Below are 20,220 nucleotides of genomic sequence, written 5' to 3'. Positions count from 1 at the left end.
CAGTGAATTAAGTGGGGAGACGTGCACAGTACGTGATATGATGAATAGGATAGAGGAACATATAGAAGAGCGTGCACTAAATCAAATACGGTGGCTGACTCAGTTTTGGAGTCCACTAGACAGTGGATAGCAATGTATATAAATCTGCATGTTAAAGTGTTGGCGTTTCGGCACATTTAATGATCTGTGTTCCATGGGGTCTTCATCAGGCCAATAAAGTAGCAGCAAGACCGAAAGTAACTCAAACATAAGGGAAAGCGTAATGCATCCTCTCATCGTCTCCCATTTAGTAACACCCTCAAAGGTCAGCAACAATGCTAGTCCATGAATTGGACCCTTGCATCACCCATACAATGCACCACCGTTCAGCAATCAGTCAGTATTAGCGCAGTGCTTAATTTGTAAATTTGAGGTGCCGGTGCTCAAAGCCCTTCTCTTAAACACGAGGCTGCTGTAATTAAATCTGCCAGCACTGAATACTGAGGCAGCGTAATCCTAAAGCCATCTCGGGCCTCTTCAATCCATTTACGGCCACCCCTGCCCCTTCAGCTCATCCTGCAACTTTCTACTTTCTCCCTTTATGACGCTTTTTAGTTTTCCCTTCTTCCGTCTTTCCCATACGTGTCTTTTGCTCGCAGCAAATGCTTGAGGCCGAAGAATAAGCCCCGGCCCTCACAAATAAGTGCCGGTGCTCAGCACCGGAAACAACAAGCACAAATTAAGCACTGGATTAGCGTCCTCCGGAGAAACCTAAAATGGATTCCGACTTATGAGGATGTTTCTAAATGAGCTTCATATACATTATTATACACTGCATAGTGGACTCCAAAATTGAGTGACTATTCACTGCGCCGTTCACCACAGAACCTTTGACACATTGACAAGGTCTACATTGACTGCTGTGCTATTTGCCAGTGTATGTGTACATTAAACTACGTGATGAGGTTCCAGATGTTGAGACATTGGGAAGCCCATATCAGTCCAATCGACACATTCTGGTTTTGTAACTGGATGTTGGCTTGAAGCCATCAGTGCTCATCCAGGGGACGGAGCGATTCATCTTGTCCTTTTAACCCTGACAGCAGAGTTAAAGTATGCGTTGCTTGTTGACATTTTTGTTTCTGTTTAGAGAGCAGTTAATTGCCCGGAATGGAGCTGCCATTATGCAGGGTCCAACATGTCCCTTTCAGATTGGCCTCCACATGCCAAGGCCTGCGCTTGCAGGAGCACCGCACCGCAGAGGAATTTTCAAAATCCTGTATAAACAACCCAGGAAGTTGTTCCCAGCTGAATATCCTGCAGAGTTTTAATTGTTGTGGGATGGATGTTTAAAAAAAAAAAAACTCCTGTATATTTACTCCTGTGTTTGGAGGATACTGGATTTCGCAGGAGGTCGCAAGGGCACTCTTGACAAGCTGTGACATGTTGTGGTTTCCAGGAGTTCCTCTGGACTTCTGTTGAAAATGCTTAGCTTCTCATTGACAAAGGGGTATCGCCAGCCCTTAATTTGTAAATACAAAGGTGCCGGTGCCCAAAGCCCTCCTCTTAAACGTGCGGCAGCTGCAATTAAATGTGTGAACACGGAATACTGAGGCGGCGAAATCCTGAAGCCATCTCAGGCCTCTTCAATCCATATAAAGTCACTCCCTGCCCCCTCAGCTCAGTCTTGCAGCTTTCTACTTTTTCCCTTTATGACGCTTTTTCGTTTTTGTCTTCCTCCGTCTTTCCCATTTGTGTCTTTTTCTCGTAGCAAATGCTTGAGGCAGAAGAATAAGCCGCTGCCCTCAAAAATAAGTGCCAGTGCTCAGCACCGGAAACAACAAGCACAAATTAAGCACTGGGTATTGCAGACATTTTAGGACTGTCCAAAAACTTTGCAAAGAGAATTGCCCTTTGAAAACAGTTCCCGCACCCCTCCACCCCACCTCCACACATTAAAGAGACCGCTCCCTCTATATCTCCACATAATGTGCGGGTAGTTACTCCTCATTGCGTCTTACATACTGATTTACTCCTGCCCTTGGAAGAAGTAAAACTCAAACTGTATGGAGGATGGGACTGTGGTGTTCGAATATTAGCCATGTTCACTTGCTTTATAAGCAACACTGGCTCTGATTCGTCCACTTCCCTGCAGCTACATCTGTTTACGTATAATATACCCCCACACTGGTGTAATGGTACGTGTGAGTATATTACCTGTGAGTGGATATCCTGGAGAGACGTTCCATGTCACAGGAGATGTGATGGGCATTTATCTCCCCAGACTTCATTTCAGTCTTGCATTGTTTATCATGAAAAATAATTTATGAAGGTCATTTAATCACAGAAACACAGAATATCAGAGAGCCACTGGCATCACATTTTAAACAAATCAAGATGTTTGCTACAACAAAGGGGTATGCTTCTAGGTATGTTAGAAAATGTTGATATCATGGGATTATTGTGGGTGAACCTAGCTATAAATCAATTGAACGTTGCCCACATGGCGTTTTTATACCACGTGGTACAGAAGAGGATTGGGTAGGTCAGGGTAAACAAGGCAGTGAGGAGTGCACCAAGGGCGGGGTTAACAAAAAAAAAGAAAAACAAACTAAGGTGGTGATTACATTGAGGCTTCAGACCAGCAAAGAGAGCTGTAGGGTTCAGTGCACAAGAAGCTGCATATTAAAAAATGCAGTGTGCACCCATAAAATAAATAAATAAATATATATATATATATATATCAAACCAAAACCCTTTCAGGGATAGAGCAACGCATAAATTATGCAAAAAACAAAGGAGAACTCTGGGAAGTTCCCAATTTTAGGTGGAGAGCTGCTCTAGTAAGGAGCACCCTGCAACACCAGGGACACTCTAGATTTGCTCACCTCAAATGTCTACTTATCTAGCAAAGTCTTTAAGCATAGGATTAGCACAGTGCTATCCTCGCTGAGCTAGATAGTGACAAAGTCTTTTGCCATTTGTACAGCAAAATCTTTAAGCATAGGATTGACATAGTGTCATCCTTGCCAAGCTGTAAAATGACAAAAGCCATTTACCACTCCAGGCACAGTATTACAGCTTTGGACTGGTCAAATACCATCCAAGCCAACCTGGAATGAGTAAAGCAACCCCTGACACGTGTTTCGCTCTCATTAGAGCTCTTCAGAGGAGTATAGCTTTGTCCAGACACCAGGGAGCACCCAGTATAAGTCAAACCAAAACCCTTTCAGGGATAGAGCGACGCATAAATTATGCAAAAAACAAAGGAGAACTCTGGGAAGTTCCCAATTTGAGGTGAGCAAATCTAGAGTGTCGCTGGTGTTGCAGGGTGCTCCTTACTAGAGCAGCTCTCCACCTAAAATTGGGAACTTCCCAGAGTTCTCCTTTTATTTTTTGCATATATATATATATATATATATATATATATATATATATATATATATATATATATATATATATATATATATATATATATTTCACTGAAAATAAACCAAGATGAGTGGGAGATTTTAGTTAGGTTGATTTTTTTACCCACACAAAACCATAGAAATTCAGCAAGTATTCCTTCAGTTATACTTATGTTAAGAAACTATAACTCGTGGCCTAAAGTTATTTTACGGCCCAGCCAAGAAACAAAATGGCAGCTGCAGCTTTCCTTTCAGGTTGTGGCCAGCCAATCAGGGCCTTGCTTTACTCTTGGATCAGCAAAAGATCTGCATATCTGTATTGTATTTCCTTTTTACTCTGAAAATACTGAACAGATTTACAGCAAATTATGAAAAGGCCTCTTTCTGGACCAAGATCTACCTTTCCGCCAAATTTTGTGTAAACCTGTTCAACGGTTGGGGCTATAGTTGTGCTAAAAATGCAAAATCCCCATAGACTTTGCATGGGGAAAATGTGTTTTGGGACCCCCCTTTTTGTCTCCTCCGCTTGATGAATCACCCCGAAACTTTCTACACATCAGCTAACGTGAGTGACAAACTTGTTTTGAAACCTTAGTGATGATTGGTCAAATGGCACCAAAGCTATTAGCAAAACTACCCCTCAGTGACTCTGGCATTAATGTAGGCCCCAGCTTGCTTGTTTCCGGTGTTCTTTCTCTGTTTCTACTGACTTCTTGAACCGTGGCAGGATCAGGCGAATGTCCATCTGTCCAGGAAGGGCCTGTATCCCAGACTCAAGGGACAGGCTGATGCTGTAAGCGGTGCTCTTCACTTGGTGCACTAGCAGCCTCTCAGACTACAGGTAACCCCCCCCCCCCCCCCAACCTCCCTACTGATACTTAGCTCAATAGACTCTTCTTGTCGACCTCATGAGAATGAAAGGCTGTGTGGGTTCACGAGGATTCAAACTTGCGATCCTGTGTTCCAACACAGACCCCTGGGGCGCATGCGCGAGTCCGATGACCCATCACACCTGGGACATGCAAGCACCTCTTTCAGACGTTCAGCAGTCATGGGCATGTTTCACTAGCAGGCAAGTCCAATGGAAGAGTGAACGGGGAGAAATGGGCGAAAAGCATCAGCTGTAACCTGCAGGTGCAAGCATTCTTTCTCTCACTTGAACCCCCCCCCATCTCAAAGAGAAGGCTGTCACCCCCAGATCGAGGTACGAGCTATGGGTATGCTTGTTTTCAGAAAAATATATACTTTTAGAAAAAAATACTCCGTATAAAGGCCCCCCAGGAAAAGAAGGGCCGTCTGTTTGTAAATATAGTACTGTCAGAAAGTGAAGGTCATTTCTCAAAGACATTCAACAATCACAGACTTTTTAGGTCTAGGGATGCCCAGTAACAATTATAAGTACCAAAAACTTAGGGAATCTGCGGCAGTGTCTACCGGCATCGTATTGCGCCCCTTGTGGTCACTGGTGTTATGTGACGCAAGATGATGGGGATCCCTGTAGAGACGAGGGGCTCCTTAGGCTCCAATACCCCACAGATATTCCTGTTCCTTGAACTGAATGGGTGTCCCTGGAGTGTTGGGGGCCTCCCTGCGCTGCTGGGTCTTCGACGGGGGTGTGAGAGGTGGGTGGGGTGTTAAGCCCCTGGCGCATGGCTACTTCACTTACCATGTGACTTGATGTTAGAGGGAGCCCCAAGTGTAGATATAAAAATAAACCACACTGTTTGTCGGATCACATGCAATAGGTTTTGCAACTCCTGCCGTGCCACCTTGCAGTGATGCTGTGCGCATACATATCCAAAAAGCACCGGCATATCTGGTACTCCACACCCTTATTTCATGTTGGCATATTTGGCCGATCACTATTGCTTCGAAACGTGGTCTGTAATTTTCATGCTAGCGTCTGCTCATTATTGCAGAACTCACTGAAAAATTGTCTCGGCGAGGGGAGCTCCTTGTGTGATCTTGAGCACCGCGGAGCTGTGGCTGGGGCGCTGCGGGCGACAGTCCGCGCGCTTTATTCCGAGGGTGGCGCGTGGTTCTGTGTATATTTAGACTAGAGGAGTGAAGTTCTCAAGTTGATCCTTCAGTGTGAGACCTGCTCTCGGTTACCCAGGCCCCCTAGCGCCTCCAGGCGCAGACATCTGTGTGCACAGGAGGGGCCTCTCTCCGGCCTTCCCGCCTGTTCTGCCCAATGTACAAAACACACTGGGTGTCTGGCTGGCTGGGGCACGGTATGTGGACCCGGCTAGCCAAAGCAGGCTATTCATGCCAGGCGTGGCCTGGGGCATGGCACGAGGAGGGAGGCACGAGCGAGGTGTTTGTGTACCCACCAGCCCTCGGAGTGTACACACGCCTCATTGTGTCACCACTGAGGTAAGCATGCCTCAGTCCTAATGAATGCACGCAGACAAGTGCCGCAGCACCGTGAAAGCACAAAAAGGAATCTTGTTAATAGTAAATGTTTAAAAGATGCGCTTAGAAGGCGTTTCACATTCCACAGCCTTCAAGGCACTTTACAGTAAAAATATACTAAGTATTGCGCGTAGGTCTGAGAAAAACAGACGTTTCTTTATACTGCTGGCCCGGGCCTGCCAAATCCCAACGATAATTCCAAGAGGCCCTAGGGCGTACACTCACTTAAAAATCACCCATCATTAATAACACATTAATAATAAAAAAAAATCACATTAAACCAGCCTTTAGATAGGGACAGAGGAACCTTGTTAGAATACATAAAATGCTGAAATATTGGGACAGGTTCCTCTTGGTGCTTTCTCAAGCCCTGCTCCCAGACTGGTGGCTCAGTGCAGACATCTGTTCTTGCCCTCGTGCTTTCAGGCTTGAATCCGAACAGGTCGGTTCCTCCTTTCATCTTTCTGAGGTCGATACATTCAGTTCCCTAGGATAGCAATACATATTTACTATTCACCACTAAGATACTCCACGGGTGAACGTGCACTTTCAAAAGCAAGTTATGTTACTTGAACGCTATAGGGACATTTGCATCCGAAGTTACCTACCAGAGAATAATGACCCCTGACCTTGCCTCAGAGGCTGGAAGAGCTGAGTGGTTACTACAGACCTCACAATTTGTCGTCAGAGGCTGGTAGAGTTGACACGTTACTTCATACCACACGGTCCATCCTCTTGAACTGACTATTTACTACAGACCTCCGAGACCGTCCTCAGAGGCTGATAGAGCGGAGTGCTTACTACAGACCTCACAGACCGCCCTGAGAGGCTGGGCGAGCTGAGTGCCTACTGTAGACCTCGCGGTTGCCCTCAGAGGCTGGAGGAGGTGAGTGTTTACTACAGACCTCAGAGTCCGGCCTCAGAGCATGGTAGAGTGGAGTGCTTACTACAGACCTCACAGACCGCCCTGAGAGGCTGGGCGAGATGAGTGCCTACTGTAGACCTCGCGGTTGCCCTCAGACGCTGGAGGAGGTGAGTGTTTACTACAGACCTCAGAGTCCGGCCTCAGAGCATGGGAGAGCTGAGTGCTTACTACAGACCTCACGGTCGCCTTCAGTGGCTGGAAGAGGTGAGTGCTTACAACTGACCTCATGGTCCTACCAAGGGCTGGAATACCTTAGTACTTACCACAGACCTCACGATTATCCTCGGAGGCTGGAAGAGGTGAGTGTTTTCTACAGATCTTACAGACCGTCCTCTGAGGCTGAATGAGCTGAGTGTTTACCACCGAACTCACAGACTTCCCTCAGAGGCTGGGTGAGTTGAGTGCTTACAACAGACCTCACAGGCCATCCCCAGGGGGTGCAAGAGATGTTAGGTTTCTACAGACCTCACGGACCGTACTCAGAGGCTGGAAGAGCTGCGTGCCTTCTACAGACCTCACGGCCGCCCTCTGAGGCTGAAAGAGCTGAGTGCCTAATACAGACCTCAAAAGCCATCCCCAGAGGGTGGAAGAAATGTCAGGTTACTACAGACCTTACAGTCCGTCCTCAGAGGCCGGAAGAGATGGGTGTTTGCTACAGACACCATGGTCATCCTCGGAGGCAGGGAGGGCAGAGTGCTTACAGCTGCCCTCATGGTCGTTTTCAGAGGCTGGAAAAGTGCTCACTACAGACCTCACGGTGGGGCTGGAAGAACTTAGTGATTACTACAGACTTTCATAGTCATCCGTCAGAGGGTGGAAGAGTAAAGTGCTCACTACAGACCTCATGGTGGGGTTGTAAGAACGTTGTGATTACTACAGTCTATCTTCTACCCTCTGAAAGCTAAGTTCTCACTACAGACCTCATGGTGGGGTTGTAAGAACGATGTGATTACTACAGTCTATCTTCTACCCTCTGAAAGCTAAGTGCTCACTACAGACCTCACGGTGGGGTTGTAAGAACTTTGTGATTACTACAGACCTTCATAGTCATCCGTCAGAGGGTGGAAGAGTAAAGTGCTCACTACAGACCTCACGGTGGGGGTTGTAAGGACTTTGTGATTACTACAGTCTATCTTCTACCCTCTGAGAGCTAAGTGCTCACTACAGACCTCACGGTTCATCTATAGAAGCTGAAAGAGCTGAGCATTTACTTAAGAACCCACGGTGAGTGAGGTTAGAAAAGCCGAGGGCTTACTACAAACCTCACAGGCCATCTACGGAAGCCGGAAGAGTTGGTAGGTTACTACAGACCTCACAGTCCGACCTCAGAGGGTGGAAGAGCTGCGTGCCTTCTACAGACCTCACGGCCGCCCTCTGAGGCTGAAAGAGCTGAGTGCCTACTACAGACCTCAAAGGCCATCCCCAGAGGGTGGAAGAAATATCAGGTTACTACAGACCTTACAGTCCGTCCTCAGAGGCCGGAAGAGATGGGTGTTTGCTGCAGACACCATGGTAATCCTCAGAGGCAGGGAGGGCAGAGTGCTTACAGCTGCCCTCATGGTCCGTTTTCAGAGGCTGGAAAAGTGCTCACTACAGACCTCACGGTGGGGCTGGAAGAACTTAGTGATTACTACAGACCTTCATAGTCATCCGTCATAGGGTGGAAGAGTAAAGTGCTCACTATAGAACTCACGGTGGGGCTGGAAGAACTTAGTGATTACTACAGACTTTCATAGTCATCCGTCAGAGGGTGGAAGAGTAAAGTGGTCACTACAGACCTCATGGTGGGGTTGTAAGAACGTTGTGATTACTACAGACCTTCATAGTCATCCGTCAGAGGGTGGAAGAGTAAAGTGCTCACTACAGACCTCACGGTGGGGGTTGTAAGGACTTTGTGATTACTACAGTCTATCTTCTACCCTCTGAGAGCTAAGTGCTCACTACAGACCTCACGGTTCATCTATAGAAGCTGAAAGAGCTGAGCATTTACTTAAGAACCCACGGTGAGTGAGGTTAGAAAAGCCGAGGGCTTACTACAAACCTCACAGGCCATCTACGGAAGCCGGAAGAGTTGGTAGGTTACTACAGACCTCACAGTCCGACCTCAGAGGGTGGAAGAGCTGCGTGCCTTCTACAGACCTCACGGCCGCCCTCTGAGGCTGAAAGAGCTGAGTGCCTACTACAGACCTCAAAGGCCATCCCCAGAGGGTGGAAGAAATGTCAGGTTACTACAGACCTTACAGTCCGTCCTCAGAGGCCGGAAGAGATGGGTGTTTGCTACAGACACCATGGTAATCCTCAGAGGCAGGGAGGGCAGAGTGCTTACAGCTGCCCTCATGGTCCGTTTTCAGAGGCTGGAAAAGTGCTCACTACAGACCTCACGGTGGGGCTGGAAGAACTTAGTGATTACTACAGACCTTCATAGTCATCCGTCATAGGGTGGAAGAGTAAAGTGCTCACTACAGACCTCACGGTGGGGCTGGAAGAACTTAGTGATTACTACAGACTTTCATAGTCATCCGTCAGAGGGTGGAAGAGTAAAGTGGTCACTACAGACCTCATGGTGGGGTTGTAAGAACGTTGTGATTACTACAGACCTTCATAGTCATCCGTCAGAGGGTGGAAGAGTAAAGTGCTCACTACAGACCTCACGGTGGGGGTTGTAAGGACTTTGTGATTACTACAGTCTATCTTCTACCCTCTGAGAGCTAAGTGCTCACTACAGACCTCACGGTTCATCTATAGAAGCTGAAAGAGCTGAGCATTTACTTAAGAACCCACGGTGAGTGAGGTTAGAAAAGCCGAGGGCTTACTACAAACCTCACAGGCCACCTACGGAAGCCGGAAGAGTTGGTAGGTTACTACAGACCTCACAGTCCGACCTCAGAGGGTGGAAGAGCTGCGTGCCTTCTACAGACCTCACGGCCGCCCTCTGAGGCTGAAAGAGCTGAGTGCTTACTACAGACCTCAAAGGCCATCCCCAGTGAGTGAGGTTAGAAAAGCTGAGGGCTTACTACAAACCTCACAGGCCATCTACGGAAGGCAGGATACATGGTAGGTTACTACAGACCTCACAGTCCTCCCTCAGAGGGTGGAAGGCCGAACTGTTTTTCCTGAGGGCTTAGGAGAGTTACTGCAGACCTCACAATCCATAGTCAGAGGCTGAAAGAGCTGACCAGTTACTGGAGACCATACGGTCCATCCTCAGAGACTAGGAGGTCTGTATGGTAACCACACACCTTATGGTCTGTCCTCAGAGAACCTGGAAGCACTGACCCTTTACTACAGACCTCGCGGTCCACCACCAGAGAGGTTGGAAAGACTGACACTTTGCTATAAACCTCACAGTCCACCCTCAGAGAGTTTGAAAGTACTCCCCCTTTACTACAGACCTCACAGTCCACCCTCGGATAGTACTGACCCTTTACTACAAACCTCATAGTCCTCTCTCAGAGAGACTGTAAGTACCGACCATTTACTACAGACCTCACGGTCCACTCTCAGAGAGACTGTAAGTACCGACCATTTACTACAAACCACACAGTCCTCCCTCAGAGAGGCTGGTAGCACTGACCCTTTACCACAGACCCTAGTGCCCTTCCTCGGAGCGGCTAGAAGCGGTGACCGGTCGTTAAACCTCTGTACAGCTTGTAATGAACACAGGCTGCGATTACAAAACATGTTCCTGGAAGGACCAGGGACTGGTCCCTAATTAATGATTCCTTCTTAAAAAGTATGTCAGCGTAAATCTTGCCTGGCATTGGAGCCGTATTTGGACTGCAGTGTTGTGCAGCAACGGCATACGTTTATGCGGAATGGATTTCCTCAGCTCCGGCTAGTGCCCTGCAGCAGGTCTGGAATAGTGCAGGGTGCCCAAGGGGACGCAGGTCCCAGAGATGCTGAGAGGGACTTCTTGTCCTCGGAGATGTTTTACGGCATGGGCAGCTCTGCTCTGCAGAGTCTTGCCCTGATGACCTTGAATCATTTTTAACAGATTGTTTTAAATACTGTTTCCCTTTAATGGTCTATCTACTACAGACATTTTGCAAAGAAATGTTGTGTTTTGTTTCACGCAACATTCATAAAAAGTTTTTTTTTATATCAAAAGAGCCCTCACATTAAGCCTGGGTGGAGTTCATGGAGTTCTGCCACGTGGAACTCTGCGAAGTGCCGAAAAACTCTGCTGCACTGTGCGGAGTTCCGCGAGGGGTGGAGTTGGGGTATGGCGTGCTGTTCACACTGATTTTCAATGCAGGAGTACTGGCATCATGCGGAGCGCCAAAGGGCGCTAACTTCTTTTTGTTGCTCGAGTAGATTTTCTACTTGAGCGGCAGCTTTCTTATCGCGAGCGATTGTGGCATATCTCGACCGCTCGCGTTCAGAAATCTCGCTCGCGCTCACCAACTTAGCGATTTCTCTCTCTCGTGGTCACCAACTTAACATTGGCGAGCGAGAGAAAAAACTACGCTCCACGTCACTTCACTGAGTTTTTCAGAATGCCGCACTCCTTGCAGAGTATGGAAAACTCTGCCTGTGGAGCGGAATTCTTCGTCCACACCTACCTCACATATGAGAAATGAGAGAGTGTCATAGACATTATTTGCAGTAACATCAGTGAAATGCTGTTGTGTTACAAGATTGAAAACACACATTGCTAACCCTGAATATTGACTGTGCACTATAAGTGACTTGACCAAAGAATGCATGAAAGAGCTGACATTGGATCATAAATTCAAAACTGTTCCGAACAGGGGCCCCCAAAATACCTTTGGCCCAGGGCCCTGAAAATCCTTAAGACATCCCTGCATGTCTTCTCCCTGCTTTAGAGGTGGTGTCCGTATGTGCTCTCTGAAAGTCACCTTGAAATAAGCTACCTCACTTCTATAGATTCTTGGGGCCAGATGTAGCAAAGGTTTTTACCCGTTCTGTTTCTATGGGAAAAAGTGTTCGTACATATGGCCCTTAGTCACTTTTGTTCTTCTGTCCTGTGTGTGGTTGGGTCAGGTGGTGTACATATGTTTGTTTGTGCCCCTGTAGGGTGTGAATCTAGCTGTAAAACCACAGAGTGCTTGAACAGCCCAATAGGTGGCATACAGTAGTGGTCGGGACAAACATACCCAGGGTGATGTCCTGTCCAAACCATAACCCTGTCACCTCTCTGGAGCACCCACTCAGTTCAGCCCACTACCTCATGCCTAACCCACATCCCATGGGCAACCTGTGGCCACGAAAAGGCATGATCTGAATCTTCCCGGCAATCACACACCATGGTAACCCCCTGTTCAAGAAACACAGCATGAACACACTCTGCCCACTGCACTCACATCACACCTAGAGACCTTCATGAAGAAATTCCTGCCCATCAGCATAGAAGCCTTTGGGCACCCTCTTGTCCTATCAGGTCTACCTCACCACGCCCATGCCCTTGTGCACGACACACATCCTAGGCAACCCCCCACACAGCACACACAGTCAGTTCACAACACACAGTCAGCTGTGTCCTCTCCCACCTGTAGACCTGATTTAAGTTCTCACTTCTTGAATCAATTTTCCCGAGTTGGCAGTAGCAGAAGTAGGCTTCTGTCTTGGCCTAAGAGGGTGCCACGGACTGCACCCACATTTCTCCTGTTTCACCCCAGTCACCCACCATTTCACACCTTCTGACTGTCAATGCTTCCACCTCCCAAAAGTTCACCTGCCACGGACAACGTCATTCCATCTTACCTGAAAGAAGGAGCCACAACAAGCCAGTGCTTGATTTAAATAATGCTTTCTAATATTTGTTCATTCCCCTCTCCGCGAGCAGCTTTTTCTGATTATCTTTCTTTTTTTTAGAAATCTTATTTACATTTTCAATACAGCTGTACAACATTACAATCATCTAACAGAAGCTAACCTCATACCATTGTCAACAAGTCAACATCAGTTAAAACTCCATGCAATTTATATGATGCAAAGGGGAAAGAAAACACTTATCTAATAGTTTAAGAAACCACTCATATATCATGTTAACGGTGCTACTTATGTCACCATACTTATACATATGACTCATGTTGTAATACAAAACGCTGTAATTAATTGCTAATGGAACTATTCCTAAGAGTACAGTTCTCAATGCAATTTCCTGTAAGTACTGTGTATGAGTGATGTATGTGTGTGAGTGGGCAGTGATTGGTCAGAATTCTATCTGACGTCATACCAGATTATTAATACCACTTGACGTCATCCCAGATTACTCCCAGTTTTGTACATTTGTAGTAAGGGAGCACATATCGCATGGGGGTGCAAGGGGCACCATCTGCAGAAGTTTACAAGCCAACATTCTTCTGTTTTTCTGTGTTTTCCCTCCAGATGACCAGCTGTGCCTCATGCATTGGCAGGGTGATCGTGGTTCTGCAGGCCATCTTGGTTTCTGCCTCCGTGACGTCATCCGAATGGGTAGAGGAAGGTAAAGAAAGTGGCAAACGAAATGCACTAATTCGCTCCATCGCAAAGTCCTACACCTGTGCCATTTGTAGAGGTCCTCTCCCTTTTACCTTCTGTTGAGGCCATTACTGTACTTACACCCATGGGTGCCATAAATACGTATACAAATCTGGAACTGACCAAGCCTCTTTCCAAATTCTATACTGTTTCTCCTTTACCAAAAATGTGTTTTTGACCTCTTGCCTCCTTCTTGGAGCATGCCAAGATCTTGATTGTTGTATTGCTTACAGGTACACCTTGGGTGTAGTTCCTTCTCCACCAGTCTCAATTGTACCCCCTTCCATGTGTTTTCCTCCTTCCAGCCCATCATGACTCACCCACCCCAAGAGCTCCTTCAGGACCACTCATGTCCCGGATCCATTGCCTTGGCCCTCCCCAGCTGCTCAGCTATGGAGCACTTTTCCGCCCCCTTCTCCAGACCCTGTGTTCAGTCCTTTCCTTTCCTCTCTCCCATCTTGGAGCACATTAGAGTTCTCCACGTAACTAACATGGCGCTTTACTTTTGTGTGCCTCTGGTAAAGTAACTGTTTATTTTAAACCAGAGATGTTTTGTCAATAGCATAGCTGCGAGCTCCGCCTTTGCTCACGTCATTGCAAGAACGAGTACGGATAACTCGCAGTAAGATGCACATGGTTGAGAAAATGGTGGCCTAACTCATAAATCGGTGTGTTTTTTCGTGTTTTGTTTTAGGATTTAAATTCGGGGCAGTTGGAAGCAACGTGAGCTTAACATGCAGCAGGGCTAGGAACGGGTAAGTTCCCTCAGGTGCCTTCAAAGGCGATGGGATATACCGCACTCCCAAGCATAAGCTAGTCTTTCTTCGATTTCTATTGTTAACAACCGCTCCAAAGTCCTGGTATGTTGCCCTCATACATGAAAACATTTCATTAAAATTGAGCTCCAAACGTTCCACCAAGAATTCGACTTTTGTACTTCTTTGAGGCCCCTCACTCTTTCATGATGTCTATAGTATGTCTTTTGTTTTTGTTGTGTTCTCTAGGATATGCGTAATGTGAAATAAACCTCTCCCTACAGATTTGGATAAATAGATTTCATTTCACAGCATAGACGTAACTTCTTGTGCACAAGTTCTTCAAGACAGCAGTCCTAATTTTAAGGAAGCATTTTGTGATCTGCTGGCCTATCTCTGCCGCTCTACGCCGCCCTTTCTTGAAGGGCATCTGTAGCATGGCCAGCAGGTGCCAGGATCTGCCTCCTGCACCTCAGTGTTCACCTCCCGCCTCCATGACTTATTGCCAGTGTTTCAATGGAGCCACATTCTGATCTCCTCCGCTTCCCTCGGCAGCTCTGTGGTGCAGTGGAGGTTCAACGGTCTTCCCAGATTCCCAGCGCGCTTCCTGGCCGACCATGGACACCTGCTCCTGTTCAAGGTGGACCTGTCTGCGGTGGGGAACTACAGCTGCCACGACGAGGCCGGGCGGCTTCTGAGCTCCTCCTTCCTGCGGCTGGGGCGTAAGTCAGCGTTCTCGATACAGAGGATCCATCGTGCTTTGAGGCTGGGCGCGAGTGTTGAATGCATGAATGAATATGTTGTCGATACAGAGGATCCATCGTGCTTTGAGGCTGGGAGCGCTTGTTGAGAGCATGAATGAATATGTTCTCGATACAGAGGATCCATCGTGCTTTGAGGCTGGGCGCGAGCGTTGAGAGCATGAATGCATGAATGCATGAATGAATATGTTCTCGATACAGAGGATCCATCGTGCTTTGAGGCTGGGCGCGAGTGTTGAATGCATGAATGAATATGTTGTCGATACAGAGGATCCATCGTGCTTTGAGGCTGGGAGCGCTTGTTGAGAGCATGAATGCATGAATGAATATGTTCTCGATACAGAGGGTCCATCGTGCTTTGAGGCTGGGCGCGAGCGTTGAGAGCATGAATGCATGAATGCATGAATGAATATGTTCTCGATACAGAGGATCCATCATACTTTGAGGCTGAGCGCGAGTGTTGAAAGCATGAATGCATGAATGAATACAGTCTCAATACAGAGGATCCATCATGCTTTGAGGTTGAGCGCGAGCGTTGAATGCATGAATAAATGCGGGTTACTTTGATGCAGCTACCTGACCGAGCCCCAGAAGAAATGAGAAAAATAATTGTGTTGAATTATTTCTATGGAATGTTGCATCATCTGGACACATGATTGTGATCAGTGCCTCTGGAGTGTGAGATCCAGCCTAGTTAGTAGTGTCCCGAGGGAAAGGGGGGGGGGGGTGTAGGTGCAGCACTGAATGGCTTGAGAGTGGAGAAGGGAGGTTGTTCCAAAGATGTGAATAGACGGAGAAAATGTCTTGTTAATCTCATCCTTTGCCCCTGTTTTTGGGATGTTCAGGATTTAGACGGGGACACAGGGTGGGACGGAGTTCCAGTGGGGTCGTAACACAGAACCCTCACCTGTAGGGCATTGGATGATGTGTCAGGATGCTGTTCCCTTGAGGCATTTATGTGCTGTGTTGTGCTCTGGCCTGGAATTGGAACCAGCAGAGTATTTTAAGGTGCATTGTTTTCTTCTCATTAGATCAAAGATGAGATGGGCCTTTTGTTAGCTGAGGATTTCTTAGTTGGGCGTCGATAGATGGTGTTGCCCTGGCCGAGGCAGGAGCTCACCAGGGTACCCAGTACTATGGAATTGATGGGCTCAGGTGTGTAAGCTGGTAATGGACCAGCTAGACCTCTGCCACTATCTGGGAGTTGAGCCTGAACTTGGTCTCCCAGGGGAGTGGTTTTAGTTCTTGTGTTGAATTGTTCTTTAGAGGTCAATGTGGGGGGAGGGAGAGGAACAGATGATTGTGGTCTAACACCTGGATTTCGATCGGCGAGACTTTGATGCTATGGTGTTCCGTCCATGGCTTGAGTGCTCTTAGGGCTTCAGATAAGTACTTCTTTGGTTGCTGGTGTGAGTGACACTCTCAGATGTGCTGATGTGTGTGATGATCCTGGGATCAGGAGCTGATACGGTGTTTTTGAAGAAGGTTAAGGACAGGCCTTCGTGGATGCTTGTGGGTGTAATATTAATAGGGGTTCTTTTAGGGCTTGCCATGTGACCGCTGTAGCTTCGGAGGTAAGGTACCCCAGTCCACTGATGTATGTTTTTTTTCTGGTTTGAACTCGATAGAGATCAGTTGAGGTCGCTTTGGCTGTGATCAGGACAGGCGGCGATATTCTGTAATCATTCGCGTTAAAGACCCCCGAGACCTCCAAAGGTGCCATCATTTTGAGGGTGTCTTTGACTTCCTGGGGACACTTATTGGTATCATTGTTAGTTCTCGTTGATAATGAGTCAAGAGCAGTGGGTCAGGTGCAGCTAAGGTGGAAGTACACCTTAACCCTGCCCTCCCCCGGATGTGTGATGGTATTATCCATCGCTCGCAGCTGTCAGAAGCTCTTCCACTGAGCTGGAGCTGTGCCAGTAGGCCCCAGGGTCCCTGCTTGCTATTGCAGGGCTCTAAGTGCACGTACATGTTGTCAGATGACGTCCTACAGGTGTTTCCCGTTCTCAGTGGTATGATGCTCCAAACATTAGCTTGAGTCCCGAGTGCCACATCGTAAGCGATTGCGCGTCAGAACAATTGCTAACGTCTTAATTTGAGACACTGAGGGGGTCATTCTAACATTGGCGGGCGGCGGAGGCCGCCCGCCAATGTTCCCCCTCCAAAATACCGCTCCGCGGTCGCAAGACCGCTGAGGGTATTTTGGGATTTGCCCTGGGCCGGCGGGCGGCCGCCAAAAGGCCGCCCGCCAGCCCAGGGCAAATCAACCTTCCCACTAGGACGCCGGCTCAGAATTGAGCCGGCGGAGTGGGAAGGTGTGACGGGTGCAGTTGCACCCGTCGCGTATTTCAGTGTCTGCAAAGCAGACACTGAAATACTAAGTGGGGCCCTCTTACGGGGGTCCCTGCAGTGCCCATGCCGTTGGCATGGGCACTGCAGGGGCCCCCAGGCGCCCCGCGGCACCCCCTACCACCATCCTGTTCCTGGCGGGAGACCCGCCAGGAACAGGATAGCGGTAGGGGGTGTCAGAATCCCCATGGCGGCGGAGCGCGCTCCGCCGCCATGGAGGATTCCCCCGAGCAGCGGAAAGTCGGCGGGAGACCGCCGACTTTCCGTTTCTGACCGCGGCTGAACCGCCGCGGTCAGAATGCTCGAGGGAGCACCGCCAGCCTGTTGGCGGTGCTCCCGGTGTCGGCGACCCTGGCGGTCACCGGCCGCCAGGGTCAGAATGACCCCCTGAGTGTTTAGGGAATCGGACTCTGTTACCACACCTTCTGTTTTTTCTTTCTCACTCCTTCTTTCTTCTCTTTTTTTCCCACGTCCTCTTCTCCTTCTATCTCTCTCCCTCTCCCCTTCTCTTTCTTCTCTCTCTCCTATTTCTCTCTCCCCAATTCTTCTCTCCCTCTCCCACTAGCTCCTATTTATCTCTCTCACTTACTATATGACTTGGACTCCATATCCCAGTGCCTCTTTTGCACTGTCACCTGCGTGTCTTGTGCTTACATTCTCTCTCTTTCTTTCTTTCTTTCTTTCTTTCTTTCTTTCTTTCTTTCTTTCTTTCTTTCTTTCTTTCTTTCTTTCTTTCTTTCTTTCTTTCTTACTTTATTTCTCTCTTTCTCTCCCTCTTTCTCTCTTTCTCTTTCTCCCTTTCTTTCTTTCTCTTTCTCTCTTTCTCTCTCTCTCTTTCTTTCTTTCTCTTTCTTTCCTTTTTTCTCTCACTCTTTCATTTATTCATTCTCTGGCTCAATTCTCTGATGCTTAGTTTTTGTCTCCTATCACAGGCCTCTAGCTCTTGGTTTCTCTCCTCTCCTCACTGTTTCTTTCTCCTCCGCCTGCCCCTTACACTCTTTCAGTGCCTCTTTTTGAGGCACCTGCTGTCAGTCTCTTGTACTCTCATACCCCCTCTCATATTCTTGCTCTTACTCTCTCTGTCTTTCCAACATCTTTCCTCACCCCCCCTTAATCTCCTTTCTTGTGTTTTGTGGAACTGAAAAGGTCCTTTTCTCTCGTACAATGTGCAAGAGCGGAAGGGCAAGGTCTCCGGGTCTCACCGTCTAAAAGACTTGGCACATTTGATGTTATGTCTAGAAACGTCTCTGTCAACACTCTCCGTATTGGAGACAGAGTCAGTGCTTGATGTCTGAAGTATGAACTTTACGGTATGTTCTGGCCAGGGAGGGGCGAGACAAGCAGTTGCATCTGTTGGATCTGGAGCTTACTCGAACTAAGAGTGAGAGCCGGAGATCTCTCATACCCCAGTGGGTTAGGTACCAGACTGAGCACCAATAACGGTTGTATAAATGGCTATTACCATTTATTTTTTAAAATACATTCAGTGTCATACAGAATGTACCCAAAATCTATACTCTAGCTGTCAAACAAACACTATGAACCGCATGCATTTCAAAATTGCGTGTAGTAGGAACTCTCAGGATAAAGATACGTACTGGAACAAGTATTTTAGTAATCCCTACAGTTCAGCGCCTTGAGACCCTCATGGGTGATTTGCTGCGCTTTACAAATCCTGGATTTAAGGAACACTTTACAAGTTAGGGAGCCACAGCAGGATCTAGGGTGTAACCAGCTCTGCCCCCATGTGCAGACGGCAACACTGACAGAGATAGAGCACTCACAGTAAAGACATCACACATTCTTCGTGACGTACAACATTCCACACTGGGCTAGAACAGAAAACACACCAGGATGTAAAATAAGTAAGGATCCCACACAGAGAGCTGGATTTAGCTAAGTTCTTGCCAACCTTACCATGTCCTAGATTGCCTCTTTGGGGAAGTGTTATAGTTGGTGCAGGGTACACCTACATCCTAATGCCTCTTGGACAGTGCTCGTGCAGCAAAAGTAGCATTATCAAACAGTATATTAAGAACAAATATTTGGTAATTCTTCCACAAATGCAGTACAAATTTTAAATGCTTGATAAGAATACTGTATTAAACCTAGTGGGGAAGAGAGGGCCACTAGAGAAGAGGGAGGCTTCTGAAAGTGGTCATTTCACCCAGTGATTTCCCCTAACAAGTATTTTGTTTTGGGTCTCAACCCTACTTCATAGGAGACTATAGAAGTATTACCATGTATGTTTGTACATAGCACACACAGACTTGCTAGCCTGCGATGTGACTGCAGAAAATGATGCTGCGGGATTTCAGGCTAACCTCCTCCACGTAGGTCGGTCAGTTCTGGGTCCCAGTTGTCCTTTAGACCATTCTTTACCTTCTCTTGTTCTTGCCACTCCTTACTACTGAAGCCCCTAACAGATTTAAATGGACTCATGTTGACTCTTTATTATTGATGTAATAAAATGTTGCGCTGGTGGGTAGGATGGATGTTATTTAAGACCCTAATACTCTGTGTTCTTCCATTTGTCATCTCTTAGACCCTCCTGGAATCCCATCAGTCTTCTGCAGAGTTTCAGACTATGAGAATATATCCTGTTTTTGGAACTCAAGCCGGGAAACATTCCTTCCCACCAGATATTTTGCAACATACAGGTAACCTTTCTGTGTAGTAAAAATGTCCATCAAGTGAAAGATAATTTAAACCAATCTACCATTTATGTAATTGTGATGTGGTGTAATGTGGACTTTACCAAGGCTATCAAATCTATATCCTTTAATCAATATTTATTGCCTTTGGCTCTTAGTCTTAACAGCTGATAGCTCCTTCTGCTCAAATTGTTTGCCTCAATAGGCAAAGCAATATCAAGAAAATAACTTCAGGCTTAGGTTCATGTTCCATGCCATGATCTACAGAAAACCTCTTATATAATATAATGGGACAGTGTTATACTTTGAGCGTTCAAGACCACAGATTTCTGTAAGTGTCCAGAGTGCTAGGCCCTGAAGGAACTGCAGCAGATCCCACTCCAAGCTTTCTAGAATATCTGGCAGAGATTTACACCCATTTCTGGTGGACAGCACAACACTAGAATTAAGGTACTACCAAATTGCAAACAAAATTGTATAAAAAAA

At 47.2% G+C, this 20,220-nt stretch overlaps 1 protein-coding gene across 2 annotated transcripts in view; it reads left to right on the top strand.

Annotated features, from left to right (window-relative positions):
- IL11RA (interleukin 11 receptor subunit alpha) overlaps nt 1-20,220 on the top strand; it is a 357,237-nt gene that overhangs the window by 247,641 nt on the left and 89,376 nt on the right. For both annotated transcript variants that reach the window (XM_069214009.1, XM_069213923.1), the window contains exons 2-5: nt 13,081-13,177; nt 13,907-13,967; nt 14,523-14,689; nt 19,626-19,740. In XM_069214009.1, coding sequence (XP_069070110.1) covers nt 13,081-13,177; nt 13,907-13,967; nt 14,523-14,689; nt 19,626-19,740 — 440 coding nt within the window. The remainder of the gene's footprint in view (nt 1-13,080; nt 13,178-13,906; nt 13,968-14,522; nt 14,690-19,625; nt 19,741-20,220) is intronic.

This window comes from Pleurodeles waltl, chromosome 1_1, assembly GCF_031143425.1.
Source record: "Pleurodeles waltl isolate 20211129_DDA chromosome 1_1, aPleWal1.hap1.20221129, whole genome shotgun sequence".
NCBI lineage: Eukaryota > Metazoa > Chordata > Amphibia > Caudata > Salamandridae > Pleurodeles > Pleurodeles waltl.
This window is presented reverse-complemented; position numbering and strand designations above follow the sequence as displayed.